This window comes from Formica exsecta, unplaced genomic scaffold (assembly GCF_003651465.1).
Source record: "Formica exsecta isolate Colony F162 unplaced genomic scaffold, ASM365146v1 scaffold282, whole genome shotgun sequence".
In the NCBI taxonomy this organism is placed as follows: Eukaryota; Metazoa; Arthropoda; class Insecta; order Hymenoptera; family Formicidae; genus Formica; species Formica exsecta.
The window spans coordinates 590,411-613,845 of NW_021850084.1; the positions used below are offsets into that span (position 1 = coordinate 590,411).

General features: G+C 33.2%; 1 protein-coding gene across 12 annotated transcripts in view; it reads right to left on the bottom strand.

The window, feature by feature from the left end:
• Positions 1 to 12,017: 12,017 nt before the first annotated feature.
• The window catches only part of LOC115237234 (four and a half LIM domains protein 2), a 113,716-nt gene continuing 102,298 nt past the window's right edge, over positions 12,018 to 23,435 (bottom strand). For 11 of the 12 annotated variants that reach the window (XM_029810149.1, XM_029810151.1, XM_029810142.1 and 8 more), the window contains 3 exons: positions 15,390 to 15,559; positions 14,675 to 14,861; positions 12,018 to 14,275 (listed from right to left, as the gene is read on the bottom strand). In XM_029810149.1, the coding sequence (XP_029666009.1) occupies positions 14,118 to 14,275; positions 14,675 to 14,861; positions 15,390 to 15,559 (515 nt within the window). In that variant the 3' untranslated portion in view covers positions 12,018 to 14,117. Of the gene's footprint in view, positions 14,276 to 14,674; positions 14,862 to 15,389; positions 15,560 to 22,750; positions 23,423 to 23,435 lie in introns of those variants that run through there. The other variant, XM_029810154.1, reaches the window with a different exon arrangement.

A 23,435-nucleotide genomic window follows, 5' to 3' on the forward strand; every position in this document is an offset into this window, starting at 1 on the left:
TATATATATATACGTGCGTGAGTGTGTGTGGCATCGTTCGGAATAGCATCGTTTCCCGAACGAGGTCTCGTGAGGTAAGACATTCGGCGATAATTTCCGTCCGTAAGAGCATCATAAATTTGTCGATAATCTCGACGTCGATTTATAGCTTTCCTTCATTCTAGAATCATTACGCCGAGTATTTGGCATTGTTCGGAAACATTCCCTCTCTCTTGGAAAATGATTATCCCCTTAATCGTTTCGATGAGCTTTTGACGAATTTTTCATATATTTTTTTCGATAATCAAGAAAAATTGTATAATTATATATATTTATTCGGTGAAATAAAAATTTTAATTTTAATGAGATAGTTTAATATAAAAAATATTTTAGTTAGAAAATTAAAATTAGATAACAAGATATTATATAATGAAATCTGTACGACTTTTCGACAATGTTTGCAAAAAGATGCAACGTTTGTAAAATATTAGAGATAATCAAATATTTAAGAACAAAAAAGAGTTCATCCGCGGTTTCACATGTTACGGTAATGGAGTAATTTTTAACTCGTTAAAATCGAATTCTCGATCTGGATTACCGTTAATTAGCGAAAGTATAATGTGTGACTAAAACAGATTTTCGGTGGGGCATCGGTCGTTACGACGGTTCGTGAATCGTTAGTGCTCCAGTTATTACCCAACACTTTCTTCCAAATGCTCGAGTTCTTGTCGCTGCTTCGAGAATTTTGTGGTCACGCATACGTGAATCTCGATGTAGAACGTCATCGAATCTCTCGATGACGTTTCTCGGAATAACTTAATCGGAATTGCTAATTTGATTATCATCAATTTTAAAAAATCAACGAAATCGATAATCGTACTCTTTTTAGTCACTGACCTCAGAGTCGAAGTTATCGGATGTTTAAAGGAAATTACATAGCTTTTTGCGAGGACATCTATACGTCTATAAAAAATACATTGTGATTAAATAGTAATTGATAATTAAATGACGTGGTTAAGAGACAATTGCGTTAATAAACGCGCTCCACATTTTTGCGTTTCTGTTTACTTGAACGTCGATCGTCAGCAAGCATTGACCTCACTTCTCGTTTCGTGCGTTCGCTGAAGGGAAACACCGGAAATACATTGCGCGTGTGTAAATTGCATACGAGCTCATCAGTAGCAGTGCTCTCTCGAGGGTGAGAAGTTCGTATAGCGCATACGTGGAGGAAAAGTAGCTCATCTTCCTCTCTAGAAAAAATAATTGCACTTCTATTTATGCGCGTGCGATTACTCGTTAATATTGAAAAGTTATTCTCTTCTTTATTCTTTAAAAATATACTCGTATTTTAGTGCAAGAAAAAAAAAATTAACGAAGGTGAACAAGTGAAAGAACTCAAGTACTGCATTTTTTGAAAAATAAAAAAGGAGATAAGATACTTTAATTCCTGGAGAAAAAATTTTCGAAAGAAAAATCGAGAACGAGATATGGCTCGCACATTTTAAAGAGAAAGCATTATTATTAAATATATTTACATTTTAAGATTCAAAATTTTCACACGTCTACATTTGCTAAAATGCATATATGAATATATATGAAGTTTGATTTTCAGACTTGATCATTTGCCTGATTTTTCTTCTCTGACAGTTCCATAGGAGCATTTCCATACGAGCAGGTTTTCTACCACGATTTCAAATCCTTAGAATCAAATTTCGCATTCGTGCCATATCTCGTCGATTTTCCCTTTCCTTACTTTTTCTCCTAAATGAAACATATGTCAAACAATGCTCGGAATCTTTGACATCGGCCAAAATCGGGACTTAAAACGGACTTTATTTTCTCGTCTATTTGAATTAGGTCATGGTTAGCTTGTCAATTAATCAAAGCTATATAATACAGTCACGGATAATACAATTTTTTTTATTTCTTTCCTATATTTTTGTCATTCAAATAAACTTAACTACAAAAAGAAGTCTACCATAGTGAAACATTTAAATAGCTTAGCAGATTACAACATACGCGACAAAAGCACAATAGACACACTAAGTATAGTGTGTGTGTATGTACAATAGGGCAACTTTTTTCAATATTAGTTCCAATCTTTACGTTAGTTTTGACCAAAACAAGATACGCATGTATGAAATATATACATAAATCCAGCTACACTATTTAAAATTTCCTTTTTTTCGACATTTAAAATTTAAATGATCGATGTATAAATCATTTCTTGTTGCCATCAAATACAGTATTTATATTACGTTATATAATACTAAATAAATATTAATTAGATTTAAGAATATAATACAACTATACAAAATATGTGCATATATTATATGCCTCATATTAATTACGAAAAGACAAGTAATACAACACTAAAGTTAAAAGTTTAAAGAATCTTCTAGCTGAAAGAAAGTACGAAAATTGAGACGTCATATATAAAATTTTCCTTTAAACTAGGGTTTCGATCGGTTCTTTGGCATTCGTCGAGGTGACCGAGCACCGCGGGCAAAGCACTTTTCTCCGCGAGGAGAACTCGCTTTTCCGCGCCGTAACGCAGTTTCGTCTTCTCGCGGATCGGGGCCGTTCGCTGTTATACAGTGACGGATTTAGCAAATGTTGGGCCCAAAGTGCGAAAACATGATAAAGCAAGAAAATGCTATTTTAATTCGCTACATGAAAAATAATATAATATTTATCAATATTGTGCGAACGAATTTTGCGCAAAGCTTAATTTTCTTATAGATCTATTTATCTCTGCTACAAAGTATCGTAAAATTATGATAAAATATTTTTGCGCGCAGAGAATTCTTTTAGAAGGCTAAATATTTTACTGCTAATTTTTATTCAATCTTTTCACTCGCGGAATTTAATTGAGAAATCCATCAAATCTGTTGTTACAAGATGATCATGTTGGCGTTTGTATATCGCGGCTTGTCAGGGGAAGGCGAGCAACGTGGATGTGTAGTATCTCCCGGGACCGTCGTCAGCGGATGGTGTAAGTCCATCCTTGATGGAGGTTACTCGGGGGCATCGTCCCACATCTCCTTGGATATGAACTTGCGTCTTCGTTCGATTTGCCGGTCGTCTCCCTTTGGCTTCTCCTTCCTCGTCTCCTTCGTCCTTCTTCCTACCACTTCCATCTCCGTCCGCTGGCAACACCTTTCAGCCTCCCTCCATCTTAACCCGTCTTTCTCTCCCTTTGCCGTAGCCAGACTCCTCCGTTTTATTTCGCCTCGCTCTCTTCCTTGCTCATCCTTTTCGTTCTTTTTATTTTTCACAGAAGACCATTAAATGCTGCGTGCTTTTTTTAGATTTTCGCAAGTTTTTATTTTCTGCTTACGTACAATTACTTGCAATTGTAATGGTGGAATTTTTGATGAGATATAATCTTGCAGTTAAAATAAATTGATGTTTCAGGAATCTTTCATCTGAGAGGAATATTAAAAAAATTTTGAATTAAAATTGCTTTTTCGATAATTTTTGTCTGAATCTTGATAAAGGAACAAACGATCATTTCTCAAAAATTCTCAGAAATATCCTTAGCGCGATATCCTTTCGATTATTATCTTTAGTTTGCGCAATTTTCATGAGGGATCCTGGACCCAAACATTACATCACTGGATATCCCTTCGCTTTTTTTTCGAATGGCCATGGACTCCCTCTTGAATTCTGTGCGAGCACCATAGAAAGTCAACGGACAAGGTAACGCGACCCGGATTACACTCTGAGGCATCGGTTCCTTCGCACTTTTCTTCTTCGTCCCGAAGAGACTCCGCCGCGTTCAGCTCAGGGTCAAGGCACTCTCTCGGAGGCAGCCAGCGGAGACTATCCTCTTCCTCCTCCTCCTCACCCTTCGTGTCCTTCTACGAAGCCGAAAAGAGAAGCCGAGAGTTCCTGCTTTAATCCTTCTCTCGCTTCTCTCTTCCGTCATTCCAGCGCCGGTCGAAGCGCCGATAGAGAAGAGATGGTCGGAAAGATCATCTCTTTCAATTTCATAATCATTTAATCCAAGGACGAAACGGCAAATGCGTCTTAGAAAAATTTTTTAATAAAAGACCCTTTAATAAAGTCAAAAATATATATACGAGCAATATCATATTAACAAGACTGAGGTTCGTATAATCAAAAATAAAAGATATTTATAAAGTATAAGAAAAAAAAAAAAAAAAAAACCGCGTTTTTTCACTAAATGTGAATATTTTTTGAAATATGAATTTTTTTATTATCACTTTCACTATTTTGCCGTTATCATCTTTAATGTGTATGATACTCTTGCATTTTTACTTTTCGACATTACTTTCTGACGCAAGTTTTATCGAAACGAACTTTTCTTTTTTATTGCTATTAATATTAATACAGTCCCCCGCGATTTATACAATCGATGTGTTCTTATGTTCGTCTGGATTACGGAACGACATCGATCTCTCTCGCTCTCGGTCTCGAAGGCGTAGAGATAGTCGCCCGCAAACGGGATGCTGATGTCGCTCTCCACAATGTCAGCGGCCAAGGATTCGAGTTGGCGGACAGGTAAATGGCCCGAACGTTGAACCGACGAATGACCTCCGACAACAACGGCCCTCATTTTCGATGTCGAAATCATCTCGCGCCGGTATAACTCCGCAACAATGGTGCGGCGACTTTTTACGATTCGTGAGCCAATACCTCATTATTCGGGCTGATCTGGAAAAATTTAAAGCAGTACGCTAGTCGATCTAACTATACATATGTATGTTTATTGTGACATCAAAAGCGGGGAAACTTTTTTTATTGCGATGCTTTTATAAAATACTACACGTAACTATGAAAAGACCGATTAAAAGTAAAAATTAAACCTTGGAAATAGACTTGCTTGTGCGTCATAGTTTTACCAAGGCTTTGAATTTGGTGAAAATAATGAACATAATATTTAATATCAACATTTGATATCTTAGAGCAGATAAAAGTACGAAATTTTTCATATTCTAAATTTAAAAAAATTTTTTTCCCATATCATTATACATGATTTTATAAAGGTGTAATATGATCTTGCTTTTAATATCATAATATGTATGATTAAATCTATTAAATATATTACCTTTGGTCTATATTATAAATAATTAAAAAACTTATAAATTTGATTTCCTCCTATTTTCTATTTTTTATTTTTAATTAATCTGGTATTGTTATCGTGATTGCTAATTTATAGCGGTTATGTTAATTGTTTTATACGATGTATAAAATATCTCTTATAATCGATGTTCCCATGAAACACGTGATACGAACTCCGAAAAGCGAAGCGTATTTTTAATTTAGATAACAGAATATTAATGAGACTCATAATTAACACGTGCGATATATACGGTATAAATGAATAATTAATGAAAATCGATAATACAATTGCATGATCGAAATATATTGGTTACGATTTGCGGATATTTTATGGATAACCAAATCGTTAAATAATTCGATAACATTATAAAAGGACGATATAAAGCATATCTAAGAATATCATCAGTTCTTCGACATCGATCTTACGAGAAAGAAACTTAATTAAATATGGTAGACATTTGTAAACCAGATAAAAATATCTTTTTTCTTGCTGCCATTATATAATCTTCAATTTTAGCGATCAAAAACGTCAAATTGTACACGTTATATCGATAATTATCAGTGAATAACAAAAAAAAAATTTCCAAAAATATTTTATTGCTTTAAAAGTATTAAAAAAGATTTTTACATATGAAGAATATTTCAAATAGCATCGAATAAATTTTAAATATAATAAGAATTTTTAGAGTTGTGAGTACAAAGATAGAGAGAAACAGGGAAAGGAGGAATATATTAAATCAATTTTATTTGCTCCACAAACCTACCAATTTTCTTGGAAATTGAATCGACTTGATTTGGGAACATTCCTCGTCGAAACGCGAAAACGAACGATTTTTATTTTTATCGTGGAAGTCGAAGAAGCACGGTACAAGGCCACGCGGCTAGTCATTGACCCCTAGAGATCGAATACTTAACAATCATTCTTCGGCGTGATTCCGACGTCGAGTAGGTAGAAAGATAGACGAGGGACACGGGAAATGAACCGAAAAAAGGGGCGATGAAGAAGGGATAGACGAAGCCAGGACCCTCGGCAGTACAAACTGGCCCGCCGAGGATGTAACGTTATGTCCATTAGATTTCGGAGAGGGTCGAGATACGAGCATCATGACCGATGTTCACATAGACACGGACGAGCAAGGTTGGGAGCATCCGATGCTCTTTCATCCTCTTCGATACGAAGATGATTTAAGAGAGAATTTTCCTATAAAATGAAAAACATATAAAGAGCATAGACAACTTTGATCTTGTTGTTAGGTATTCTGTTTCACGATTCCAAAACTGTATCACTAATATATTCGCATGTAATATTTACGAAACTTTTTGATATGTCAAATAATATTTAAATATATCAGAATTTTTTGTACAAATATTTAAATACGATACAAATCGAAGAGAGAGAGAAATAATATATTATATATATATATATATTAAAAAAATATATTATTTAAACAATATATAAGTATATATAAATATATATTATAATAAATGAATTAACTCTTTTATCCAATAAAAGAAATAAATAAATTGCAAAAATTCTTTTACGGACATTTTCTTTCGCTTATTTCTTAATTATTTATTTAACTATGTTTGCAACATAGTAATACGCACAGTTCGCAACAAACATCCCTTTGCCTCGTCTACTCGATAATAATTACAATTATGCCTATATGAACGCCTATTAATCTCGCGCTTGCGTAGACGAGTGGAGTAATTTTCAGGGACAGTGTCGAGCGAAGCGTGAGCGGGACAGAGTCAAGGCGAATGACGTTTGTGGGAGACGAGGAGGAGTGTAGGTGAGGGAACGGAGAGGCAGCAGCCTCCTCCGAAGAGAGAGACGCACAGCTCTCGCTCTTCCTCTATACGGGACGCGGTCGAAGACACGAGACACCACCTCGGTCGCTCGTTACATAAGTAAGGTAAAGGATCTCCTCTTCTCTGCTCTCCTTGAGCCGATCCACATTCGCGATTATACCACTTTCCATCGACCTCACTTTACCCCGAGCGCGACGCTCGCTCGCTCGCACGTGTACGTGCGTGCGATCCCGCGTGTGTGCGTATAACGTGTAATTAACAGCACAACAAATATTGCATGGAATTTTTTAATATACTCATGCATTCGCTAAATTACGATGCCTACGAGCGACTCTGCATCGAAGCGTTTCGTTAACTGATTTAAGCGCGATCAAGTTTATATTTTTGAAAAAGAGGAATTGTTTTATAGAAATGATAGTTTTTTTATTACGCATATATAAAGAATTATTATCTCAGATACGTTGTACGAATGCTAGTATTAAAAAATTTGTTGTTTTTACATTTTTTATAAAAATGGAGAAAGAAAATGTCACACACATAAAAAAGTTTTTTTTTGGGAATAATGTACCAGAAATGCATAGAGATACTAAAACTGTTTATCTTCTGCATTTTATCCAAATTAATTTTTTTATTTTAAACTAGAAAAATTTCAATTACGATAGACTTTAGAAATATAAATTATTATTTTTCTTTATATAGATTTCTTTGCCGATTGACTCTGTGAAAAATAAAGGTAAACATACGAAAGCTTTGTGTGAAAGATTAAGATTTGTTTATCAATGGTCTTTTGAAAATCTCTTTTGTGAAAGTGAGAGAATTCTTGTTTTTCTTTTACGGAAATTTTGAAATTCTGTAACGCCTAGAGATCGTATGTCGAGAGACATAAACGAACCATTGTAAAATAGATCTTGATAAATTGATATTGAAACCGACGAAATAAATTGCAATTTGGTGGTCGCCACACAATGGATAGCTCGCTGTCACGCAGAAGAACGTGAGGCCGCGCGTGCATTGACTTATTGTGTGACCTCCGATAATACGACTTTAATGTCAATGATGAACTCAACGCGGATTTACGTACGGTGACCCTGTACACATCCAGCTGTGCATGCCGAAATAAACGCACTTTTACTATGCATATTTTTGTATTTAAAACTAATATTTAATCTTTTAATTGCTAAAATTGGATAAATTTATAGGAGAAGGAAAATAATTAGTAGAATCAAAAATTGTAGACATTAAAGATGATGAGAATATAATCGTGTTTGTTATACATTATTCTCGTATAATTTTTGTCATTTATTTTTTTTTATATTTGATAAGATAATTTTATCGATTTAACTTAATAGAAATTTAATTACTTTCTCTTTCATTCTCTCTCTCTCTCATTGAATTTTCTTAGTCTTACTCATTTTTTAATTTTAAACTCGAAATTAGTATTTTACTGTGAAAAAGTGTGATAAAAACTTGTAAATTAATATAATTTGTTTGAGAACAGGCTAGATAAAAAAAAAATATATTAACTAATTGTAAGAATTATAGTTTTCCTCTTTTTACTATAGATAACTGTTTTTCTCATTATATCCTACAAAGAAATACTATAGACATCTAAAGCTGAAAAGTAGAACTAAATGTTACAGCTGTGGATAAATCATCAGCAGAAGATAGATTTTTACACAATTTTCTATTAGAATATGACAGCAGAAATTGTCATTTATCAAATGCTGAATTACGTTTTCATTTTAATTAATTAATTAAATTAATTTTATATATGAGACGTGAATTCATATGAACAAATTATTTATGCAAAGCAATATTTATTTGATCGCGTTATAATTCTAAACGTATAACATTTAATAATAAATTATTATTTTGTGTAAATGAATTAAATTCACAGATGTAATTATTTTTTTACTGATTTATTTGCCTTTTTGCACATGATATAATTAAATTGCAAAATTGATTATATACGAATTGCTCTCTATTAAGAGTTTAAAATCTAATTTTATATGCGAATAAAAAAAAAAAAAGAGAGAGAGACTTCTCGTAAATTTGCCAACTCTTATGTATTCCCGTCTTTGACACCTTTGTTGAGTGGAAGTACGCGGAGCAAAGCCGATCGTGTCTCGTATGTGCAGCGATAAGCATTTCGCGTGACATTGATTTTCCTCAACGAGACGCGATCGTAAAGTATCAAATTTACGATAATGTTTAGGCACTTCGAGACACGTGTATTACATTGCGCGAGATCTGTAACGTGCGATTGTCGAGCAATAAAATAACTTCTCGATTCGAGTCGGCAATGGATAAAATTTACGATTCGATTGGATTTTTGGATTTCGATCATATGTCGAATCTTGCTTCGTGCTCCTACCTCGCTCGGATAAGATATCAAAAATTCAGAGCAGTAATGACGTAATTTTACGAAGCATTCCTCAAAAATATTAATAGCAAAATTCATAGAAAATAATATTATATTATATATATATATTAAAAAAATATATTATTTAAACAATATATAAGTATATATAAATATATATTATAATAAATGAATTAACTCTTTTATCCAATAAAAGAAATAAATAAATTGCAAAAATTCTTTTACGGACATTTTCTTTCGCTTATTTCTTAATTATTTATTTAACTATGTTTGCAACATAGTAATACGCACAGTTCGCAACAAACATCCCTTTGCCTCGTCTACTCGATAATAATTACAATTATGCCTATATGAACGCCTATTAATCTCGCGCTTGCGTAGACGAGTGGAGTAATTTTCAGGGACAGTGTCGAGCGAAGCGTGAGCGGGACAGAGTCAAGGCGAATGACGTTTGTGGGAGACGAGGAGGAGTGTAGGTGAGGGAACGGAGAGGCAGCAGCCTCCTCCGAAGAGAGAGACGCACAGCTCTCGCTCTTCCTCTATACGGGACGCGGTCGAAGACACGAGACACCACCTCGGTCGCTCGTTACATAAGTAAGGTAAAGGATCTCCTCTTCTCTGCTCTCCTTGAGCCGATCCACATTCGCGATTATACCACTTTCCATCGACCTCACTTTACCCCGAGCGCGACGCTCGCTCGCTCGCACGTGTACGTGCGTGCGATCCCGCGTGTGTGCGTATAACGTGTAATTAACAGCACAACAAATATTGCATGGAATTTTTTAATATACTCATGCATTCGCTAAATTACGATGCCTACGAGCGACTCTGCATCGAAGCGTTTCGTTAACTGATTTAAGCGCGATCAAGTTTATATTTTTGAAAAAGAGGAATTGTTTTATAGAAATGATAGTTTTTTTATTACGCATATATAAAGAATTATTATCTCAGATACGTTGTACGAATGCTAGTATTAAAAAATTTGTTGTTTTTACATTTTTTATAAAAATGGAGAAAGAAAATGTCACACACATAAAAAAGTTTTTTTTTGGGAATAATGTACCAGAAATGCATAGAGATACTAAAACTGTTTATCTTCTGCATTTTATCCAAATTAATTTTTTTATTTTAAACTAGAAAAATTTCAATTACGATAGACTTTAGAAATATAAATTATTATTTTTCTTTATATAGATTTCTTTGCCGATTGACTCTGTGAAAAATAAAGGTAAACATACGAAAGCTTTGTGTGAAAGATTAAGATTTGTTTATCAATGGTCTTTTGAAAATCTCTTTTGTGAAAGTGAGAGAATTCTTGTTTTTCTTTTACGGAAATTTTGAAATTCTGTAACGCCTAGAGATCGTATGTCGAGAGACATAAACGAACCATTGTAAAATAGATCTTGATAAATTGATATTGAAACCGACGAAATAAATTGCAATTTGGTGGTCGCCACACAATGGATAGCTCGCTGTCACGCAGAAGAACGTGAGGCCGCGCGTGCATTGACTTATTGTGTGACCTCCGATAATACGACTTTAATGTCAATGATGAACTCAACGCGGATTTACGTACGGTGACCCTGTACACATCCAGCTGTGCATGCCGAAATAAACGCACTTTTACTATGCATATTTTTGTATTTAAAACTAATATTTAATCTTTTAATTGCTAAAATTGGATAAATTTATAGGAGAAGGAAAATAATTAGTAGAATCAAAAATTGTAGACATTAAAGATGATGAGAATATAATCGTGTTTGTTATACATTATTCTCGTATAATTTTTGTCATTTATTTTTTTTTATATTTGATAAGATAATTTTATCGATTTAACTTAATAGAAATTTAATTACTTTCTCTTTCATTCTCTCTCTCTCTCATTGAATTTTCTTAGTCTTACTCATTTTTTAATTTTAAACTCGAAATTAGTATTTTACTGTGAAAAAGTGTGATAAAAACTTGTAAATTAATATAATTTGTTTGAGAACAGGCTAGATAAAAAAAAAATATATTAACTAATTGTAAGAATTATAGTTTTCCTCTTTTTACTATAGATAACTGTTTTTCTCATTATATCCTACAAAGAAATACTATAGACATCTAAAGCTGAAAAGTAGAACTAAATGTTACAGCTGTGGATAAATCATCAGCAGAAGATAGATTTTTACACAATTTTCTATTAGAATATGACAGCAGAAATTGTCATTTATCAAATGCTGAATTACGTTTTCATTTTAATTAATTAATTAAATTAATTTTATATATGAGACGTGAATTCATATGAACAAATTATTTATGCAAAGCAATATTTATTTGATCGCGTTATAATTCTAAACGTATAACATTTAATAATAAATTATTATTTTGTGTAAATGAATTAAATTCACAGATGTAATTATTTTTTTACTGATTTATTTGCCTTTTTGCACATGATATAATTAAATTGCAAAATTGATTATATACGAATTGCTCTCTATTAAGAGTTTAAAATCTAATTTTATATGCGAATAAAAAAAAAAAAATCTGCTATTTTTATCGCGTTTTCTTTAATTTATTTGGTTAATAAAATTCTCGCATAAATTTATTTATTTCATGATATGATATAAATGAATTAAAAGTGGATAAAGTTTGTTGATTATTGACGAATTGATAATTTCATTATTGTCGCATTCATAATATTCTTAATTTGAAGAAAATTTTTGACGATATCCTAAATTATAAAGACAGAATATGAAGGGATACAAAACCCGGCATGTAAATAATTACATTTATTTATTTATCAATTTTACAATGTAACAGTGTGTATAGGATACGCTGAATATAGAATAATCTCTTCTTATCGTTTATTAATTAAGGCGATTAGTGTGTAAGTGACTCCGTCGGAACATACATGTATATTATAGCACGTGTGTGACTTATATTGGTCGCGATTAAAAATTCGAACGTTTGCGATTCTCAAATTTATCTTGTAGTTCCGCGTTCGTAGGCTTGATTCGCGCACTTACTTTCATTCGCGTTGTATAACAATAGATTTGATATTAAGTATCCTGTAATGAAGTAAATTATTGTAAGACGTTAGTTTCTTTTTTTTATTTTTACTTCTATGGTACTCGATGCGGATAAGGCCACAATTAGTGTTTCCGCGAGTGCGTCCGTTGCACACTCGTACGCATATATGTATGTATGTACGTCGTATGGGTGTGTATGTGTGCGTATATATGTGTTTTTCTACTCTTTTTTTTTTTTTTTGCTTTTTTTCAATAAAATAATATGTTATGTGAAAAATTTCGAGTTTGTGTGTAATGCATGTTTGTATATGTGTGCACGTGTGTGTATGTGTATGTGTGTTGTGTGTTGTGTGTTGTGTTGTGTATATGTGTGTGTGCGCGCAATTTATACGGGACGATAACGAATCTCTACGATGATATGCGCCTGTTTTTTTCGAAAAAAGGAGGAAAACAGAGAAGAGAAGAGAGCCAGAACATTGTTGAGTGATGACACAAAAATACGTATTCTTTATCGTATCTGTCTGCGATTAACGGCACGTGTTCACATAGTTGTAAATTATCATAACTTCGTCAATACGGAAATATGGAAAATCAAGAAATTTTTTTATAAAAATATTTCTGCGCGGATCTTTATAACGTCAAATAATTTTTCTACTCAAATTTGGAAATACCGAGATTTCTTTGGAAATATTATTTAATATATGGAAAATATTAGTAATTAGACCATTTTTTTAGAAACTCATTTTTCGATGAGTTTTGTTCACAAATTAATAATAGGAATTACTATAATATTTCGATATTATTTTTTTCCTATTTTGATAGATGTACAGTATCGTACTGAAAGGAAAAGGGAGAGAGAGAGAAAGAAAGATGTGGTGTCAATTGGATAGATTTATGTAAATGTGTAGCGTGCATGTACGTGTATGTGTTAAACCGTCGTGTTTTTCGCGTGTGTGTAAATTACAGACACACACATACACACACATGCTATATAAGACTCTCTTTTTGCGCGCACATGCGCATATCTCTCTACAATTGTACAAAGCAAAAATGATATTAGTAACATCACGAGAGCACGTATGCGGAACGATTAGGCTTATTTATCATCCTAATCGTTTATATCGATAATCATTTTATTACAGTAAGGCGATTTGATTTCTCTTTATCCAGCTCGCTGGTTGTGTGTATTCATTTTTCTTTCCGGTTCTTATTTCTTTCACTCTTCGATATTTCAACGGGATGATCAAGCAAATCATCTCAAATATAGAAAGATACACGTGTCAGTGTTCTTTTTACAAACACACGTAGAACGAAATAACGAAGACTAATGTCGCTATGACTACGAAGCTAGAAACGATTCTCGTGTTCTCTCGCGCCGCCTTTCTTTCGATCAACCAGTAAAATCACTATGCTGACCAAGACGAGAACTTGGTCAGAGGATTTTCGACCTTTATCTTTCTCTGAAAAAAAAAGAAGAAAAAAAAAAATTGGCGTGAAAAATTTTGTCGAAGTACGTCGGTCGTAAAAATTATCGCGGCTCTGTAATGCAGGTTCTTCTTTATTATATTCATAACTTTTATTATATTTTCCCGCAATCTAGTCTCTTGATATGACTTTATAAAATTCTTTACCGTCTTCGTGTTGCGTTCGTTTCGTGTCCGAATTGTCAACTAATAAAATCGCGACGACGGTCTCGTTATGGCGTATAATAGAATCCGCTTGACTGTATGGATTCTGCATTCCGGAAGTCCCGCTCCCCCGTTCTTTCTCTCTCTCTCTCTCTCTCTCTCTCCCCTCGCTTCTCCCCGTCGATCCCGCTGTCATCCTCGTCGTCGTGAAGTCGTGTTTTACATCAATTTCATTTTGGCGCACTCAGGACAGATAATGTCGTCGCCATCGGTAATAAAACCACGTCCGACCAACGAGGTTTTGCAGCCCGCGCAGATGAAACAATCATTATGCCAGTGCCTATCCTCGAATGAGATGAAGCGAGTGCCGCCGATACCTGGATCAATCACCGAGTAACGCTTAGATTAGATTATATAATAATTCGAAAGTTTCAACGTTGCATAACGAATGAAACGTGAAAGAATCTCTAAGAATAAATATGCGTACATCTATTAAAAAGTCGATTATCATCATCGCAAAAAATAATACATACACGTGTTTGTCGAAGAATCGATTACTATGATAGAAAAATCAAGCTGATCTAACTCAATAAATCTTAATTCTTGCGCATTTTCTCAGAGATTCTTAGAGTTTTTTTTTAGGTGCTATTTTTCATTAATTTTTTAAAATGCTATTTTTAATTTATTTGTATAATTTTTTTTTTAGGTATATAATTGCAGGATATTTTTTAAATTAAAATTAGAGATTGTGAAATACGTTGTAAAATGATACGTACCGGTAATCGGTTTGGAGCAAGCAGTGCATCTCTTTGCGAAGAGCTCGCCGAAGCACTCGGCGCAATACGGTTTGTCATCGCGCGATGTGAATCGCTGTCCCGCCAGGGAGTTGTTGCAGTTGCTGCAAGTGAAGCAGTCTCTGTGCCATGGTTCGTTCTTATATGTCACGCCGCCGCTGGTGATAATCTGCGATAAGGTAATATTTTTTTTTTTTATAGATCTTACAGGATATATCGTTTCATATTGTAATTTATCGCGATGAGTTTCTTCCTAGATATTTAATAGGGCATATGTGTTTCGAGAGTCGAGTCCTCTCAGTACAAAGTATTTATAAAAATTAGTAAAAATTGCAAAAATTAAATAAGTGACGATCTCACAGAATTGGAGAAAAAATAGCGTCTGGCATAAAAAAATAGATTAACATATTACACAGAAATAAATATAAGCCCCAGAAATAAAAGAAAGGGTCTATAATATAGTAATCGATATATTGTCCGAATCAATATTTAATGAGATACATATAACTATAAAGTATCTATATTTATTTATAGCAACTATATCTCGTCAATTTATCAGATTGAAATTTATGGTTTTCCATTTAACGAGATCTTATTTTTAATTCATCTGTGCATTCGCTTTTTGCGCGATATTTAATAAATGAATGCGAGACGAGAATGCAAAGTAATCGCCGACGCAGTGAAAGGGGTAGCTCACCTTGTTGCACTTAACACACCGGGTGGCGAATTTGTCCTCGTAACATCCGGCACAGTAAATCTCCTGTTCGCGCGGGATGAAGCTCTTCGTGCCGATCGGATTCTTGCAAACCACGCAGCAGAAACACTTCTCATGCCATTGTCTGGTCTTATATTCCATCTTCTTAGTGCCTAAAACATATGAGCACAAAATTGATATAAGAATAATGCCTAAATAGTTTACTTAAATATCGTATCTCTGTGGAAATTAAAGAAAACTTAAATTATATAAATTTAATTTATATTGATCAAGTTTGCTTGCGAGAAAAAAAAAAACATGTATTATTATTTATATTTAAAATATAACATAAAAAATTTTTCATTAATTTTTCTTTAGATTTTTTTTTAGATTCATAATCATTTTATTATTATTAAAATTGTTCCTGCATGTTGATTGAATTTGTCGTTTCTTAATTAGTCATGAAAATACGATGCTCGCTGATTGCATGTCAGAAAGAGAGAACCATCGTATAAAATTCAAATTACTACCTATGTAAATAAGTGCAACAGAGGTCGTAGTCCGCGTTTTAGCGTCTAGACAGATGGTTGCATGCGGCGACTGGCGGGCTGCAAGTTCGTAATCGCGTGTGTCGTATTACGTTCCCGTATTGAGGACTGACTGTTTTTTTTTTGCAATCCACAATCAGCACATGCACAGGTGCAAGGCGATCGCGTGGGAACAAGAACAATCGGACCGAAATTAACGGCACTTTGGAGATTCGAATAGCACGATTGCCGATCAGCAATTAAAAAACTTAAATTATCCACATCTATAAGGTTTTTATCCAGAAAGGAAGATACGCTAAAATATAAATATAGCCAGGTAACTTGGAAATTTTAGTGAAAAAAAGGTTTTTTTTTTTTCATAGGGAGAGAGTTGTATTAAATATATGATAAATTATTGAATATATGATAAAATTATCTGTTATTGAAACTTTATCTAGAATGTCACCAACTGACAATGAGATTATTTAGTATTTAACATAATATCTCTCAGCATTATAATTTTTTTGATCAATATCTTTGACTGGTATTTAGGGGTATTAAAGGGACATCTCTGATTCAGTGCTCGGTGATATGGTTCCAGTGTTAAAAAATATATTTCGATGAGTCATACGCGCGCAGAAATAAAAGCGTCTTTAGGCACACACAGCGTATATCTGAAACGAATCACGTGGTGATCCTAAAAATTGTTTTGCTTGCTGCAAAATTATCATAATCTAGAGCTAAAAATGAGGTGGTTACTTTGTGTTCTCTTTAAGATTAGGAATATTATGCGAAGAACGTGACTTGACGCTGTCTAGTTGATGAGTATTGTCAGCTCGTTATCGTTGTCACGTTCTGGCCTGTGATTTGAGAAATGGGCAGATAATACCCAAAATCATTGACTAGGAAACGCAAACGTATTGTTTGCCGCTAATGTCATATGAATTGCGTATTTCAAAACTGAAATTTTTGCCAGCGAAATTGTAATACTATAAATATATACATGCTATTTATAATACATGAAATAATATATGAAAAAATATATGAAAAACATATAAAAAATATATGAAATATATGAATTTACATGAAATAATATGGCATATGTAAGGTATCCGTCGGAATTTTTATAAATACTAACATTTTTAATGTCGTAGATAATGATAAAATCCGATTCACAATCAATCGATCAATGAATTAAATTTATTCATGCGGACTTTGATTGAGGCATTATAATGTAGGCGTTTGCCTTGTCTCTTTTTCGCGTTTCTCATTTTTCTCCCTACGTCCGAGGGACAAGAAGACGAATTAATAACTCTATTTCGAAAGGTGAGCTAAGACCCCGGGCAAACGACACACTTAAATGTGACATTAAATATGATATAACGTGTCTCATGAATCATCAGCTCAATTCTAAATGTTTACGACGTGGGATCACGTCTGTGAAGGATGACAGTCTCGGTGACGATTGAAGAGCTTCTTTCATTAAAAAAATACTCGTGTCTCTCCTTCCTTTCTTTTAAGGTATAGGCAGGAACAAAACGGCATCATACATTAAAACGCGAACTTTGTCGAAATTAAATTCTAAGCTCTTGTTAAATTGACCTCTCGTAATATCTGAAGAACTCTTACCGTATCGAGAGAATTGCATTCGCATTACCATATATCGATGAATATACGAGTGTGATAATCCTCCTCCCATCATCGCCGATGTAGATGTTGATTAATGAATAGCGCAAGTGTCTACTCGATACGTACTAGCTAATTACTTATTGCGGATCAACTTGTTAAATTATTCATTCGTCGTCGAACCAACGGGCGGTTAAATCGAATTAGTTGCAACTACATCGTTAACTGTAGACAGCAATTGTTCACCCATCATACTGTTAAGTGGGTAATTGCATCTCGATTGCACATTTGACGCACTAACGTTATAATTACGTCGTAATGATTGATTTATGATTATAATGTGCAAAACGATAGTACTAACGTAACTTAACTTAGAATAATTTGTTAAAATGATCAGATATAAAAAATTGGCTGTAAATGTTATACAGGTATAATCATTTTTCCAATATTCAAAATAAATATTATTAAAATTAAAAAATATTTATATTATATAAATATAATTCTAGGTACTTTTATTTATATAATTTATGTTTTTTCCCCTTTTAAGTAAATAATTTTTTTTCTCCAAAATTTTAGTCAGGTATCTGAGATTTTAATATCTACAGCTATTTTGTTTTAATTTGACGACACGAGGGACGCGCTAAAGATGGACATTCCGGTGTGTTCGCATATCTTTCGTATATGATACGTTGCCTTGTGGACCACTATGACTCAAGCAAAGATTCGTGACGTCACGTAAGCCATGCAATACCACCGTATATGTATAAAGCTGATGGTCCAAGGTCGATGTGGTAATCTTCCGCGCGTCGCGTTAATCCGTGAGTTATTCGCGTTATAAATGGGATGCGCTTATATGTAAAATTGAATATTTGCATAAAATTACACACCTTCATCAACTCATCGACATAAAATATTTATATGTAATTTACATATAAAATATTCTTTTATATGTAATCTTACCCGCGTCGTTCTAATCTTTTAGGATATACGGATTAGTTGAAAACAAAAATATTTTGTAGATTTCTCAATCGATTGAGAAAATATCGAAAATTTGTCATTAGAATCTGTGACTACAATAATGGAAGGTCTGTATTTTTTAGATACACAATATATAAATGTATATTTAAAGGGATATAAAATAATAATTTAATATTATTTAAATCCGCGATTTTTAATAATATGAGATATATAGGATATCCCTCAAATGCCAGATGTTTTTTTAACCGCAACTTTAACACTAATCTACTTATGCTTATTCGTTTCTCCTCTGGTCGGATGAGTAACAGAAACACTACCCATTTCCGCAAAAACCGCCATTAATTATCATAATCTCTCTTTCTGGTGCTCGCTAATCTTTAACGCGATCGTTCAAACGGATTCTACGATTATCACTCGTCAAAATTGGTAACACGCTCTCGTAAACCGACTATACCGAGAGGTGGAAGCCACCATACCTACGTCAAGTCTAAATATAATTCAATGAGAAGCAGAAGCTACATCGGTCCAAAAATTTCCTGACCCAGGCAAATTCCGTTTCACATCAAATAGAAAGCAAAGACAAAGTTATAAACTGTTCATCTCATATATCTCTTTGCAAGTGATAATTTATTTTTGTATTGTAATTTAATTTATTTTTATTTTTAATCATATCTTTTGCCTCTTAAAATTTAATTGAACTCTATTAGATTAATGACATTTATTTATAAATATATTTATATTTTGATGTACGAATAAGTAATATTAATATTATTTATTCTCAATTTAATTACTAGGGGTTATAGCTTTTTTTAAATATAATTTGATGTCAAATATTTACATTCTTATGTAAATGAGATCCAAATCTTATATTAGAGATTGCGATGAACGGAAGAGATATCGCAACTCGATAATGATATATTTGTTTGAATATACTACGCCGATTGATATTCAAATATGAACAATATATATCGATTTGCCATTATGACTGATGATATCATTCATATTAATACATCGATATCGGTACTCTTATCCGAATGGAGTCATGTGATATGCGATTTCGATAATCTCGCGCGTGTAATTGCATCCATCCTTTTTTTTACCGTTTCAGCAATATGACATGTATACACAAGACAGTTTATTATAAATTGCACAACTGTCTGCTTGTTTCTCTTCGAACATACGCAGTATTGCGCATTAAACTTTCTGACGAGGCGATCGAAACGAGGTGCACATATATTTTTTCATCACAAAACACGTCAATGCAGATTTTTAATCACACTAAAGTGAATTTCAATGTATTTCGCAATGACTTATGTCAATCATCATATAGGATCGCGCTGACAGTGTCTGATTATATTTGCGCGAACAAATTAGACTGCATCGGAACAAGCAACAAGTTATTAAACGTGCAAAGGAAAAAATATCTTTTTGATAACGCCATTTGCATAATTTTAGCGGATATTTTTCCAATTTAATGCTACAAAAATGCTTAATAACAAAATAATTATAATCAATATTTGCTAATTATTGTTTTATATATTGGAAATTAATCGAAAATTCCTTTTCTTTATTCACCAGATGATTCTGTTTAAAATCTCAATAGAATGCGTGTGTATGCAGTTTAGTATTTTTAATCACAGTTTTAATACACATGCTATCCGACTCGATGTTTACGATATCGTGAGTCACGTTTGCAATAAAATCAATCATAGATACGCAAGTCGTCACCCAAAGCTGCTCGTTTATTCGTTCAAGGCTTTCTTGCACTTCTTTTCAATGACGTACCTAGTGTTGATTCGGAATTTTTGAGTTACAAACAATTAAACATTCACAAATTTTATCAATAAAGCTGGAAAGATACAAATAAAGAAGAAAAAAAGGTGTTCTTTAATTGACAAATTTATATTGGACTTTATTCTTAAAAAAATTTTAATTAATTTATAATTTATTATAAAAATATTTAAAGTTTCATGTTATTTATATAACAAAAGAATCGCTTGAAATACGTTTGAATAAATGTTAAAGTATTTTAAAAATTTAATTCAATTTTCTTTCATTAAAAATAAAAAAATTATATTTAATATAAAATGCATTTTTTTTTACTTAAAAATTATTATGAATCGTAAAGAAAGAAAATATTTAATCAATTTTTTGAATATTTATTTGTTGAGAAAAAGTTGATTCCAATTTTGTAAAATAACTGGTAATGAGAGGTAACGACATGCAGAAACATCTTGTACTTTTTTTGTACTAACTCTATCAGCATAACCGATTTTTTAATTCAATCACGTAGCGATTTTAAACTTGTCATTGAACAATAGACGTGCACATTTGATAGAGCAATAAGATCGCGCTAATATGTCTTCATACAGGAAAGATTAAATGCGAATTGATTGAATGCCATTATCATATTTTAATTGTTTATTTCAATTGTTAATTGTAATACCCGATATAATTTGTACTTAATGCTATTATAATTAATATTTAATTATGATTTTTTTCATTTATATGCTTATTATTTTTACTTAATGATGATATCTATTTACATCAAATGCGACGTAGAATTTGTTGAGGAAACGTGATTTAATATGCCTAACAAATTAAACTAGCATCATTAATAATTTAACCGTTAAGTATGTGCAAATTATTTTCATAAAAGCAAAAATAATATTTTATGCATGCAAATACAATCATAAAAATAAGTATTTTTTTATTTCCATGAAAAATAAATGTTTTTTTATTTCCATAAGAAACCTATTATGCTTATCGGATTAAAGTGTCTTTTTTTAACGGTTTCTCGAGATTAATACGATTTACGGGCTCATCCGTCTCGAAAAATCAAAGTTATTTTTACGGATGATCTCTCGCGTGCCTTTCGTTGATGATATTATGGAGCTGATTTGAATAACCATATTTACCAGCTACATCTTTGTTCGTATCGCGCGTGATTAAATTCAGAGAATAAAAATGTCTAAAGCAGCATTTGCGTCGCAAAATCGTGATTTTCTCGATCTCTGCTTGTTCTGCGATTTTGTGTAAATATTTGTCAGATTCAAATGCAACCATTTTAAACATATGCCACATGCAGACGCATATGCGGCAGGGATATTCGCTGATAATCTTCCATACGAGCATTATCATCGACGATAAAAGGAAAGGAACCGATAATTGCAAAACAAATGCATTAGCGTCAGGGTAAACTAAATGCTGCGATAAAGTCAAGCGGATGATCATCATTATCATCATCGATCCGTTATCGGTTTATTCAAGAATTAAAGCTTTGCATCAGGTGGTAATTTGCAAGGTGGCCGAATGCACATTGTACACAATCGAGTAACTGCATGTGCTTATGTTTCCTGATAAGGTCACGCCCGAGGTTTTCCATCTTCCTCTCTCTCTCTCCCTTCCTTTCTCTCTCTTTCTCTTTCATTTTCTTTCACTACATACATTATCCAACTGGTTCTGATTTAGCACCAGCTGGTTTTATTTGAGGAATTTTGACAGAACGTATTCTTATCTATCGCTCTCATTTTGCAACGCATGTATAAGAGGATAGATAAAAGATTCATCTTTAGATAGATCATATCAAATGCATATCGAAATTTTAACGGTGTATATATATCATCCCATTATTAATTCTCGTCCTTCTTAATTCTCGACACTTGATCGTTTTATCTGAGATAGACTATATACGTATTATTAAATAATTTTTCAAATTATGTCAAATACCAAATATTAAATTTTTGTCAAATCAAGTAAAAGCTATCAAATTTAATGATTCTGTACATGATATATTTTCGATGTATCTTTCAAAATATTTTCCATGATAATTGTATCTGCAGCTTACAATTGCATTACGATAGCATGTCGCGCGAATACTGCAGCACGTTTAATAACATGGTACAAAATTGTAATGTAAAACCGTTTTCATTTCAAACAAAGTTTTCAGGAAACTATTAGCATGCTATATTATATACGTTAACAATGAAAGAAATTAACGTGCCGCGTCTTCTTTGAGCTGATCGATATAAGAAATATCATTGTCTCATCTAAAGAAGCCGTTTCAATTCTTTCCCGCGATTTTTCGCGCTGTCTTTGCAAAGTCAGACCGAGAGTATAAACCAAATATAGTCGCGATATTTATATCAGATATTAATTATAATATTATTAATAAATATATTAATCATTAAAACATATTGCGGCATCTGAAACAAACGCGATCATCGCGATCACCTGGGTCTGCTTTCTTCGGGTCTCCGATCAGGCAATCCCTGCCTAGGCAGCATCTGAACTTAGGATCGCCCTCCATTGGGAACATACTAAAGATCGCGACATCCTCGTCCTTCTCCTTCGCCCGCCTGATCCTCTCATCGCCCACCGTCTTCGTTTGCAGGTGCAGCTTGCTCGACAGCCGTTCACTCAACGCGTCAGTGGCCATATTTCCTCTCGCTATTAAATCTTTCTCTCTCTCAAAATGTTTATGCCAAACAAACACGCTTGCATTCACCGGCTATTGCAAAGTTTACACGAAACGTGAACTTTTTGAAACAGAACTTTCTTTACTCGCTGCTCTGCGTCGAACGCGATTGGGCCTGACTTGCAATCATGGTCGAATTTCGAGATGAAAATTCGCGCGGATAAATTATGATTATTTTTAGTTTTAGTTTTTTTTTTTTTTTTTTAACGGGACGATCGTTCATCGAAGATTCATTCAAATTATTATTTTAATCCTGGGTTATAAATTTAATCATTTGTTTGTCCTATGGAATAATCAGTAATCGAATTAATGAAACGTCGAAATAAATCGCGAGGAGAGAAAGGAGAGAGAAAGAGAAAACCGGAGCCCGGTGCCGAATAATCAAACGTAGCGAATCGAACGTGTGCGATTGGGCCGAGGTCTTGCGAGCCACTGAAGGCA